The 12,615-nt window shown below is 41.2% G+C and overlaps 1 protein-coding gene across 1 annotated transcript; it reads left to right on the top strand.

The window, feature by feature from the left end:
* Positions 1 to 5,141: 5,141 nt before the first annotated feature.
* On the top strand, positions 5,142 to 12,372 carry mad2l2 (mitotic arrest deficient 2 like 2). Its single transcript, XM_055931722.1, has 9 exons — positions 5,142 to 5,245; positions 5,423 to 5,472; positions 5,584 to 5,702; positions 5,796 to 5,867; positions 6,008 to 6,108; positions 10,606 to 10,700; positions 10,995 to 11,068; positions 11,221 to 11,313; positions 11,452 to 12,372. The coding sequence occupies exons 2-9, from the start codon at positions 5,433 to 5,435 to the stop codon at positions 11,491 to 11,493; spliced, it is 636 nt and encodes a 211-aa protein (XP_055787697.1). The 5' UTR covers positions 5,142 to 5,245; positions 5,423 to 5,432; the 3' UTR covers positions 11,494 to 12,372.
* Positions 12,373 to 12,615: the final 243 nt, after the last annotated feature.

Here is a 12,615-nt window from a genome sequence, read left to right as displayed (position 1 = left end):
ATAAAGCGAGGGCCAGCCAACGAGAGCGTGCAGGTCGCAGTGGTGGGTAGTATGTGGGGCTTTGGTGACAAAACGGATGGCACTGTGATAGACTGCATCCAATTTGTTAAGTAGAGTGTTGGAGGCTATTTTGTAAATGACATCGCCGAAGTCAAGGATCGGTAGGATGGTCAGTTTTACGAGAGTATGTTTGGCAGCATGAGTGAAGGAGGCTTTGTTGCGAAATAGGAAGCCGATTCCAGATTTAATTTGGATTGGAGATGCTTAATGTGAGTCTGGAAGGAGAGTTTACAGTCTAACCAGACACCTAGGTATTTGTAGTTGTTCACATATTCTAAGTCAGAACTGTCCAGAGTAGTGATGCTGGACGGGTGGGCAAGTGCGGGCAGCGATCGGTTGAATAGCATGCATTTACTTTTACTTGCATTTAAGAGTAGTTGGAGGCCACGGAAGGAGTGTTGTATGGCATTGAAGCTCGTCTGGAGGTTAGTTAACACAGTGTCCAAAGAAGGGCCAGAAGTATACAGAATGGTGTCGTCTGTGTAGAGGGGGATCAGAGAATCACCAGCAGCAAGAGCGACATCATTGATGTATACAGAGAAGAGAGTCAGCCTGAGAATTTAACCCTGTGGCACCCCCATAGAGACTGCCAGACGTCCGGACAACAGGCCCTCCGATTTGAGACACTGAACTCTATCGGAGAAGTAGTTGGTGAACCAGGCGAGGCAGTCATTTGAGAAACCAGGGCTGTTGAGTCTGCCAATAAGAATGTTGTGATTGACAGATTCGAAAGCCTTGGCCAGGTCGATGAAGACGGCTGCACAGTAATGTCTCTTATCTATGACGGTTATGATATTGTTTAGGACCTTGAGCGTGGCTGAGGTGCACCCATAACCAGCTCTCTGCTGCCAATGACTGGAACGAAATGCGAAAATCACTGAAGCTGGAGACTTATATCTCCCTCACTAACTATAAGCATCCGCTGTCAGAGCAACTTCCCGATCACTGCACTTGTACAAGGCCCATCTGTAAATAGCCCACCCGACTACCTCATCCCCATATTGTAAAACATTGAAAAAAATATTTTGCACCCCAGTATCCCTACTTGCACATCATCATCTGCACATCTATCACTCCAGTGTTAATGCTAAATTGTAATTATTTCGCCACTCTGGCATATTTATTGCCTTACCTCCCTAATCTTACTACATTTGCTTACACTCTTTATATATTTTTCTATTGTGTTATTGACTGTACGTTTGTTTATCCCATGTGTAACTCGGTGTTGTTGTTTTTGTCGAACTGCTTTGCTTTTTCTTGGCCAAGTCGTAGTTGTAAATGAGAAAGAGCAAAATAGATGACAGATTTAAAAAAATTCCCCGTCATCATTGACATTGTGGACATTACACTCTCTATATGAGCAGTCGCATAGGTTGACTTCAACATTGGGGAGGAGACCATTGCAGAAGACAATTTTGCCTCTAATATTGATAGGGGGTCCGTATCCCCCCTTCCCCCCTGGAAATTACACCCCTGCTCCAGGGCTCAAATGCACAGGATTTTTTTATCTGCATGATAGTTTGATTATAAAGATATTTCTCTTTGCAGACTTGGCAGATTTTAAGTGAGAAAAGGCTGAAACTAAACATATTAAAGTGTATTTTTGTAAAGATGAGGTTTGATATTTGCAGATGATTACACCTCAATACTGACATCAATTGTACATCTACCTGAATAACATTGTTTCCAGTCCTTTTCAAGAGGAAAACATCTTGTTTGACCATATATTTCACACACAATGTTTGTGGAATAACACATGGAATCAAGATATTTTCAACAGCCTTTTTATTGCTATTAGTATTTGCTGTGTCCTTTCATAGAAATATTGAAGCCAAATGACCTTGATGTACAGTTGAATAGGCTTACAAAACAAGCTCAATAGTACAATCTTAAAACTACAGAAATTAATACAGTGCCTTCAGAAAGTATTCACACCTCTTGACATTTTCCACATTTTGTTGTTATAGCCAGAATTTAAAATGTATTAAATTGAGATTTTGTGTCACTGGCTTACACACAATAGCCCATAATGTCAAAGTGTATTTAGAAATGATCAACAAGCAAATTGAGGGAGCTTGAAGATTTTTTTTAATAGTAATGTGCAAATATTGTACAATCCAGGTGTTCAAAGCTCTTAGAGACTTACCCAGAAAGACTCACAGCTTTAATCGCTGCCAAAGGTGATTCTAACGTATTGACTCAGGGTTGGGATACTTACCTAAATGAAATTTTTCTGTATTTCAATAAATTAGCACAATTTTGTCAAAACATGTTTTCACTTTGTCAGTATGTGGTAAAAATGTAATCCATTTTAAATTCAGGATGTAACACAACAAAATGTGGAATAGGTTAAGGAGTATGAATACTTTCTGAAGGCGCTGTAATATCACTTACTGAGAAGAACATATACCATGAACTGTAAGTCAAACATTTCTAAAAAGGAAACAAAAAATCCTGACTATTATTGAAAGTGTGGCTCCAACAATCTTTGATCCTCTCATACAGCCATTATTTAGTCATTTAAAAACCATATATAATTGATACATAATTCCAGCCGTTGAGGGTCCTTCCTCTCTGAACGAGGGTCCTTCGGTCAGTGGCGGGTCAGCATTTGTGGGCGTAATATCCAATGAGGTATCCTATGATGTAAACAGCCACCAGTGCAGCCAAAGCTCCGGCCACCTTGATAGCTACGCCCAGGTGTAGAGCCTTTGGTAAGCAGAACATGTCATGTAATAAATATGGCCAGTGATTACTGTTGGGGTCAGTTACATACACTATCAGTAAACTCAAGAGGTCAGAATTTGGAGAAGTTAATCAAATAGGATTTAATGGAGGAAAAACAGTGTGCACTGAATATAATTTTAATGTGATACAACTTAATTGAAAGTAAAGTGAGTGTTTCTTATACGTCTTATTCAGAGCTTACCCCGTTACACCTGTTCCAGCCACATTCAGATTGATGTTGTCTTAATTCCAGTCGTTGTATTGAATACCAGCAGTGTTGGGGTCCATTTCAGAAGTCATTCTTCCCTGAACGTTATATACTTCAAATACTTCTTCAACAACCTGTGAAGAGAAGATAGTGATGGAGTTGCGCAATATGGACACAGAATGGGTAACAGCGTCATAACACATTTTTACACGTCTTTCAATTGTCTTACCACAATCAATTTAGACCTATTCAGCACCCCCCCCCCCCCCCCCCCCCCATTCAGGCCAATTTAAATTTCAATAATTTTTTTGTATTTTATTATATGTAATTGTATCATAAAATAAGTATATTTATGTCTGTGGTCACCACCTGCAGAATCACTCCTGTTTTGGGGGGTGTCTTGCTAATTGCCTATTATTTCCACCTTTTGTCTATTCCATTTGCACAACAGCATGTGAAATATATTGTCAATCAGTGTTGCTTCCTAAGTGGACAGTTTGATTTCACAGAAGTGTGATTGACTTGGAGTTACATTGTGTTCTTTAAGTGTTCCCTTTATTTTTTTGAGCACTGTATATTTGCCTCAATTTACTTTAAAAAAAAGAAGCTAATTAGCTACAGAGAAAACCTCAGTAAGAATACAAATTCCTGCAGGAAGCTCCTGCACGCCATCTCTAGCCGACACTGTCAGCTACCGTTCACCAGCGCGATCAGAGACCTTTGCCCAATCTATGATGAATCCATGTGCTGTATTGAAAATAATTTAATAAAGTGTTGAACCTCTTCCGTCTCCTTTCTCTGTCTTAGCTAGCCACTGATGACACTTTAGCTAGCTAGTTAGCAGAACAGTAGATCAAAAAATAATATTGTATTACTTAGCCTAGATAATTGCTTGTACAGTATGTTGACTTTTATTTCAGATCTTATGACATTTTTCAAGGATGAGCATTAGAGCATTAAAATGGGGAGACCACTAAAAGTCTGGCCATGTGGAGAAGTGCAGCTATTGTGAGGGGCAACTTACCGGTTTAGTCAGGGCCGGCATGAGGGATAAAGTTTATCTTGTGTCGGTGAGTGTAGCTATTAAGTTACGTTTGAGCATCTTAGCAATACAATGTGTTCTATACTGCTGTCAACATTCTACAAGGAAAGGGACACTTAATCAATTTTAGTATCATTAACCAGACTACCCCGGATACCAGACTTAGATGAGTGATAACTCAGTTCTAGAATGTTGTCATTGATCATAAGGAATCTAAAAATCTATTGACATTCAGAATTGACTTTGTTTAGACATCCAACCTGTGTTGTTGTTTCATGACCAGAGACAAATATTCAAAGGAACAGTATTTGTTTATTAGAAGTGGTACATGCATTCACACAGTCTTAATTTGTAGGATCCTTCCCACTATATGATTTTAATGTCAAGTGATAAAATCCCAAGTTATCAATTAAAGTTTATGGAAAAACTGCACTTGTCCTTGTGAAAATTACAGTCTATTAAATATTCTACTGCTGTAATGTCATCAATCAAATCAAACTTTATTTATATTGCACATTTCTTACAACAAATAAATGTCAAGGTGTTCAAAGTCATGCATTGAAAGGCATGTGGCACTTAACATCCTTCCTCTTGGCAGGTCTCTATAGGTGACCAGTGGATTCTCTACCACATGAGAATGCCCCCATGGAGCTCAAAAGTGTAGTCATTTTTGTGCATTGGCTATTTTTGTGTGCTAATGATGGATATAACCCTGGATTGCTGATGCTATCCAGTATATTGGCGATTGAGAAGCTTTGAAGCAACCGGTCAGACATAATTTGGCATTCCCCAGTAGGAGCAGTCCTCCAAAGGAATGAATGGAATTATACAGTATTTCAAATCAATGTTTCAAGGACAAATTATATCTATTTAAATATATATATTTTTGTGGTAGGGACAGTAACAGTAATCTAAAAAAAAATATGCTTAGCTCACATACTATAATTTTAAGGTATCCATTAAGGGATCTGTAATATAATAAATGTGGCAAAACGAATTTAGAAATTAATAAAGGTATTCTATAGCTTCCAAAATATTTTTTTTTTACAGTGGTGGGGGAGTGCCAAGATGGAGGAACGGAGGATTCAACACAGCGCACACAATACGTCAACTAGTGTGTATATAAGATATTAGTGTGCGCCATGTAAACGTCATAACCAAGCGACGACAAGAAGCAGTGGATGTAAACAAATATACAGACGTTGCAGGTATTATTCGCATCTTTGCTGTATATTATGATTAATTCCTGAGAACAGATTTACAAACAACAGTCTTATGTTTTTCAGAGGTTGAATTGTTCCAGGTTGCAATTCCTTTTTTGACGTTTGAAACGTTCGTTAGGTGGCCTCATATCATTCGACATTATTTGTGTTCTCATCCCTCAGCCACCAGAAAATGACAACGCTAACAAGACAAGACCTCAATTTTGGACAAGGTAGCTAGCTATATCAATTATTTTACATCGACCTGTAAAATGTGCATTTCAATTGAACAATTTATTTTTCATATAGACTCAATCTTCGTTACTGCCTGTCTTCTTTTGCAGTGGTGGCTGACATCTTGTGTGAGTTTTTGGAAGTGGCTATTCATCTCATCCTCTATGTACGAGAGGTGTACCCATCTGGAATATTCCAGAAGAGAAAGAAATACAATGTACCTGTACAGGTAAGGTTATAATATCACCGGTGTAATAACTATTCAGCTACTATTAACGGTTTTCTGCAAAATATCCATCACTCATGTTGCATTACCTTTTAGATGTCATGCCACCCAGAGCTGAACCAATACATCCATGATACTCTTCACTGTGTAAAACCCCTCATTGAGAAGGTGAGAGAATACATTAGCTTACATATGATTGACAAAGTCTTGCAAACCCAATGGCTCACCATGCTAAATATGTTATTGCATGAGGGCACACCTTTTTTGAGTACATATTACTCGCATGAAGTTCTACATTGCTCCCTCAGAATGATGCAGAAAAAGTGGTGGTGGTCATCATGGACAAAGAGCATCATCCAGTTGAGAGATTTGTCTTTGAGATTTCACAGCCTCCTCTTTTATCCATCAGGTGAGTGTATATATCTTCACTGACATTTTCAACTTCTCTGATAGGGTTGTCACGATACCAGTATTGCGATACTCCGATGTATCATGGCAAGGGGGGAAAAAAACATGAAACGGGCAACATTTCCTGAGGAAAACAGTCTTAATGTTGGAAAGCTTCATGTTGTCACCCAGAATCACATACATTTTCCAAGATGTAGAACAGAATATTTTACGTACAGTAGGTTTTTTTAAACGACCAAAGTGTTTAGTCTGCTTTTGTGTTTTCCTTCTTGCCATGGAAAATCGGGTATCGTAGTATCGCGATACTGGCATCATGACAACCCTAGTCTTTAATACCTACATGTTTCAAGCCATAGTCCCTGTCCCCAAGAACGCCATGGTAATGTGCCTAAATTACTTTTTGTCCAGTAGCACTCACGTCTCCCTAAAACACTTCAGTGAACAGGCCTTTCTAATCGACCTGGCCGGGGTATCCTGGAATTACATTGACCTCATCCCGTCAGTAGAGGATGCCTGGTTATTCTTTAAAATTGCCTTCCTCACCATCTTAAATAAGTATGCTCCATTAAAAAAAATAGAACAAGGAATAGATATAGTCCTTGGTTCACTCCAGGCCTGTCTGCCTCTGACCAGCACAAAAACATCCTGTGGCGTTCTGCATTAGCATCGAATAGCCCCCGTGATATGCAACTTTTCAGGGAAGTTAGGAACCAATATACACAGACAGTTAGGAAAGCTAAGGCTAGCTTTTTCAAACAGAAATTTGCATCCTGTAGTACAAACTCAAAAAAGTTCTGGGACACTGTAAAGTCCATGGAGAATAAGAGCACCTTCTCCCAGCTACCCACTGCACTGAGGCTAGGTAACACTGTCACCACCGATAAATCCACAATAATTGAGAATTTCAATAAGCATTTTTCTACGGCTGGCCATGCTTTCCACCTGGCTACCCCTACCCCGGTCAACAGCCCTGCGCTCCGCACAGCAACTCGCCCAAACCTCCCCCACTTCTCCTTTACCCAAATCCAGATAGCTGATGTTCTGAAAGAGTTGCAAAATCTGGACCCCTACAAATCAGCCGGGCTAGACTATCTGGACCCTCTTCTAAAATGATCTGCCGCAATTGTTGCAACCCCTATTACTAGCCTGTTCAACCTCTCTTTTGTATCGTCTGAGATTCCCATAGATTGAAAAGCTGCCGCGGTCATCCCCCTCTTCAAAAGGGGGAGACACTCTAGACCCAAACTGCTACAGACCTATATCTATCCTACCCTGCCTTTCTAAGGTCTTTGAAAGCCAAGTTAACAAACAGATTACCGACCACTTTGAATCTCACCGTACCTTCTCTGCTATGCAATCTGGTTTCAGAGCTGGTCATGGGTGCACCTCAGCCACGCTCAAGGTCCTAAACGATATCATAACCGCCATCGATAAGAGACATTACTGTGCAGCCGTATTCATCGACCTGGCTAAGGCTTTCGACTCTGTCAATCACAACATTCTTGTTGGCAGACTCAACAGCCTGGGTTTCTCAAATGATTGCCTCGCTTGGTTCACCGACTACTTCTCCGATAGAGTTCAATATTCCAAATCGTAGGGCCTGTTGTCCGGACGTCTGGCAGTCTCTATGGGGGTGCCACAGGGTTCAATTCTCAGGCCGACTCTCTTCTCTGTATACATCAATGATGTCGCTCTCGCTGCTGGTGATTCTTTGATCCACGTCTACACAGACGACACCATTCTGTATACCTCTGGCCCTTCGTTGGACACTGTGTTAACTAACCTCCAGATGAGCTTCAATGCCATACAACTCTCCTTCCGTGGCTTCCAACTGCTCTTAAATGCAAGTAAAACTAAATGCATGCTCTTCAACCGATCGCTGCCTGCACCTGCCCGCCCGTCCAACATCACTACTCTGGACAGTTCTGACTTAGAATATGTGAACAACTACAAATACCTAGGTGTCTGGTTAGACTGTAAACTCTCCTTCCAGACTCACATTAAGCATCCAAAATCCCAAATTAAATCTCGAATCGGCTTCCTATTTCGCAACAAAGCATCCTTCACGCATGCTGCCAAACATACCCTTGTAAAACTGACCATCCTACCGATCCTCGACTTCGGCGATGTCATTTACAAAATAGCCTCCAACACTCTACTCAACAAATTGGATGCAGTCTATCACAGTGCCATCCGTTTTGTCACCACAGCCCCATATACTAGCCACCACTGCGACCTGTATGCTCTCGTTGGCTGGCCCTCGCTTCATACTCGTCGCCAAACCCACTGGCTCCAGGTCATCTGCAAGTCTCTGCTAGGTAAAGCCCCGCCTTATCTCAGCTCACTGGTCACCATAGCAGCACCCATCCGTAGCACGCGCTCCAGCAGGTATATCTCACTGGTCACCTCCAAAGCCAATTCTTCCTTTGGCTGCCTAGCCTACCAGTTCTCTGCTGCCAATGACTGGAACGAACTGCAAAAATCTCTGAAGCTGGAGACTCATATCTCCCTCACTAGCTTTAAGTACCAGCTGTCAGAGCAGCTCACAGATCACTGCACCTGTACATAGCTCATCTGTAAATAGCCCATCCAATCTTCCTCATCCCCATACTGTATTTATTTATCTTGCTCCTTTGCACCCCAGTATCTCAACTTGCACATTCATCTTCTGCACATCCTACCATTCCAGTGTTTAATTGCTATATTGTAATTACTTTGCCTCCATGGCCTATTTATTGCTTTACCTCTCTTATCCTACCTCATTTGCAAATGCTGTATATAGATTTTTCTACTGTATTATTGATTGTATGTTTTTTATTCCATGTGTAACTCTGTGGTGTTGTATGTGTCGAACTGCTTTGCTTTATCTTGGCCAGGTCGCAGTTGCAATTGAGAACGTGTACCTGGTAAATAAAGGTGACATAAAAAAATCTGTAGCCATGAAATACTTTGAAAGGCTGGTCATGGCTCACATCAGCACCATCATCCCAGACACCCTACTACTCCAATTCACATACTGCCCCAACAGATCCACAGATGATGCAATCTATATTGTACTCCACATTGCCCTGAGAATGGTGTTCATTGATTACTGCTCATCACGTTCAACATCATTGTTCTCCTTTTAGCTCATCATTAAGCTCAGGACCGCGGGACTGAACATCTCCCTCTGCACCTGGACGGGCAGCCCCTGATGTGTAGCCCCCAGGTGATGAGGGTAGACAACACATCAGCTATGCTGACCATGAACATGGGGCCCCTCAGGGGTGCGTGCTTAGTCCCCTCCTGTACTCCCTGTTCACCCACGACTGGCCGCGCACGACTCCAACACCATCATTCAGTTTTCACATGATACGACAGTGGTAGGCCTGATCACTGACAATGATGAGACAGCCTACATGGAGGAGGTCAGAGACCTGGCAGTGTGGTGTCAGTACAACAACCTCTCCCTCAACGTCAGCAAGACAAAGGAGCTGATCGTGGACTACAGGAAATCGAGGGCCGAGCACGCCCCCATTCACATCAACAGGGCTGTATTGGAGTGGGTCGAGAGCTTCAAGTTCCTCTGTGTCCACATCACTAAGGACCTATCATGGTCCATACACACCAATACAGTTGTGAAGATGGCATGACAACACCTCTTCCCCCTCAGAAGGCTGAAGGTTGAAATACATCCTCAAAAAGTTCTATAGCTGCACCAATGAGACCATCTTGACTGGCTGCATCACTGCTTGGTATGGCAACGGCTTGGCATCCATCCGTAATGCGCTACAGAATGTAGTGCGTACGGCCCAGTACATCACTGGGACCAAGCTCCCTTTTCAAACACTCCAGCCACCATAGACTGTTCTCTCTGCTACCGCACAGCAGCGGACCGGAGCGCCAAGTCTGGGACCAAAAGGATCCTGAACAGCTTTTACCCCCAAGCCATAAGACTGTTGAACAGTTAATCAAATGGCTACATGGACTATTTGCATTGTCCCCCTTTTTTTGCTGCACTGACTCTGTTACACTGGCTCTATGTACACTCACTGGAATCTACTCACACACTACTCTGACACTCCAACAAACACACACACTACATATGCTCACACACACAAAACACATGCATATTGACGCCACCTACACTCACACATAGACACACTTTCACACTCTTCACACACTCTACTGCTATTATCTATCCTGATTGCCTAGTCACTTTTACCCCTACCTACATGTACATATTACCTCAATCACCAACTACCTTGTACCCCAAACATATTGACTCTGTACCGTTACTCCTTGTATATAGCCTTGTTATTTTATTGTGTTACTATTTTCCTTGTCGTTTTTTTTCTCAAATGTTCTTACTTTTTAGTGCTTGTAATTAAGCATTTCGAGGTGAAGTCTACACCTGTTGTATTCGGCGCATGTGACAAATACAATTTAATATGGTTTGTTGTTGGAATGCCCTTTTCCATACCTTGATCTTTTACGGGTTACTCTTCTGGTTCTACAGCTCTGATACATTGCTGTCACACGTGGAACAGTTACTGAGGGCGGTTATCCTGAAGATCAGTGTATGTGATGCACTTCTGGAAAACAACCCACCGGGTAAGATGGAAAAGCTATATTGGAGAATGGAGAGACACTCAGTGAGAAACAACTCTGTGTAAATCGATAGCTGGACGTCTGCTGCTATATAAGTCTTGCATTCCCAAACAAATTCCCTTGTGGATATATATATTTGTTTTGACAGGGAAGTCATATTGAGACCTTTTACAAATGTGCCCCGTATAATACAATGTAAAAATACACATTATACATACAGTATACAATTTCTGTTAAGTTGTTGTCTAGCAGCGGTCATAGTATTGTAATATGTCTATTTACTTTCCACTGTCCCAGGATGTACGTTTACAGTGCTGGTCCACACCAGGGAGGCTGCCACCCGCAACATGGAGAAGGTTCAGGTCATCAAGGTCAGTGTTGTCACAAACATGACATTTCAATACTGTATGTGTGTTGATTGTAATACACTGACTTGTTTGTGTACCTACATCCAATCATATATGTTGTATTCTAGTGTGTGGCCTGTACACTCCACATGCGATGTTGTCATGTTCCCCTCCAGGATTTTCCATGGATAGTTGCAGATGAGCAGGAAGTACACATGCAGGAGCCCAGACTCATACCCCTGAAGACCATGACATCAGACATTGTGAAAGTAAGCAATGGCATGGTTCTTTGTCAAGATTACAACTCTTGTATGAAAGCCCATAGTAATAGACAGTAATATTGTTTGAATGTGAATAATTTCATGTTGTGTAAAATTTGTATGTAACAACATATTTTCTTTGTTTAGATGCAACTGTACGTGGAGGAGAGGGCACAAAAGGCTTCATAGATCAAGCTTGACAAAAAAAGATGGCAATCTGCACTGCAGCTGCCACAATATAATCAACTAGTTGAGGTGTGCATTTGGAAAAGTGGGGATCTCTGGATCTTCATTCTAATGCTTGAACTGTGAAAACTTTGAGAAAAATACTGTTTTTTGTCATAGTTTGACTTGGCAAGAGGGGATAGGCAGAGTCAGTTATCGGTTCAGCACTGTATCATTGCTCATCACAATGAAAATCATTTCGTATGTCCATAGTTATTACAGCAAAGCCTAAGGGGTATTATCTGTGGTACAGTGGGCATTTGTGTTCCCATTCTATTTGTCTCCAGTTGGTGTATAAAGCAATGTTTCAATGTACCAGAGGCTGCGTTTACACAAGCAGCCCAATACTGATATCTTTTCCCCTAATTGGTCTTTTGACCAATCACATCTTTTCACAGATCTTTTTCAGAGCTAATCTGGTTAAACAAAAGAGCAATTAGTGAAAAGACTATCTGCATTTGGCTGCCTGTCTAAATGCAGCCCTTTTGTGTTGTATGAAGCTATGTTTACACTATGATGTTAATTATTGTGTTCACTAAAACGTGTTTTTTGGGGCAGTCTCAGGTGGATACGGTCTACCTGGTTAAGGTTCTAGACCGGTGCTCTCTAACCGTATAGCCCTGATTCTAGACAGTCGATAACAGGAATGACCAAACAGGTTGCATGGTTTGATATTGTAAGTGTTGAACACTGACATGCTCCATAAGAAAGTACTCAACTCAAACTGCAAAAATGCTTTGTAAATAAATGTGGATTTAGTTGTTTTTGATTTGTTTAGTATTTGAGTTTTGTTTTTTCATAATGCATTCTACTTTGGAAAATAAAGTGTTTAGTAGACTGTAATACTTTTTTGTCAAGTTATGTTCCATTCCACTGCAATGCACCTTACCATAGAATTTCCTTAAATCTCAGATACTGATTAGAATTGCTTAACACAAGGAGGTGTTGTAAATCTAATGGACGGACTGAGTACAATGCAAATAACAATTGACCTTACAGAAGTGCACTTGCTCTGTTTATTATTTGATGGAGAATGCAGGTAGGGGTATCTACAATACCATTGAGGGTATTATTCCACGCCTATTC

Source organism: Salvelinus fontinalis, chromosome 8 (assembly GCF_029448725.1).
Source record: "Salvelinus fontinalis isolate EN_2023a chromosome 8, ASM2944872v1, whole genome shotgun sequence".
NCBI classification, from domain to species: domain Eukaryota; kingdom Metazoa; phylum Chordata; class Actinopteri; order Salmoniformes; family Salmonidae; genus Salvelinus; species Salvelinus fontinalis.
Note: the sequence above shows the minus strand (reverse complement) of the source record. Positions and strands in the feature narration are given on the sequence as shown.

What these genes read in the sequence shown, in the direction of transcription:
- mad2l2 (XM_055931722.1), top strand. Translation starts at nt 5,433, where the DNA reads ATGACAACGCTAACAAGACAAGACCTCAATTTTGGACAAG. An exon ending in AGACCTCAATTTTGGACAAG is followed by an intron (nt 5,473 to 5,583) that starts GTAGCTAGCTAT and finishes CTTCTTTTGCAG; the next exon opens with TGGTGGCTGACATCTTGTGT. An exon ending in CCTCCTCTTTTATCCATCAG is followed by an intron (nt 6,109 to 10,605) that starts GTGAGTGTATAT and finishes CTGGTTCTACAG; the next exon opens with CTCTGATACATTGCTGTCAC.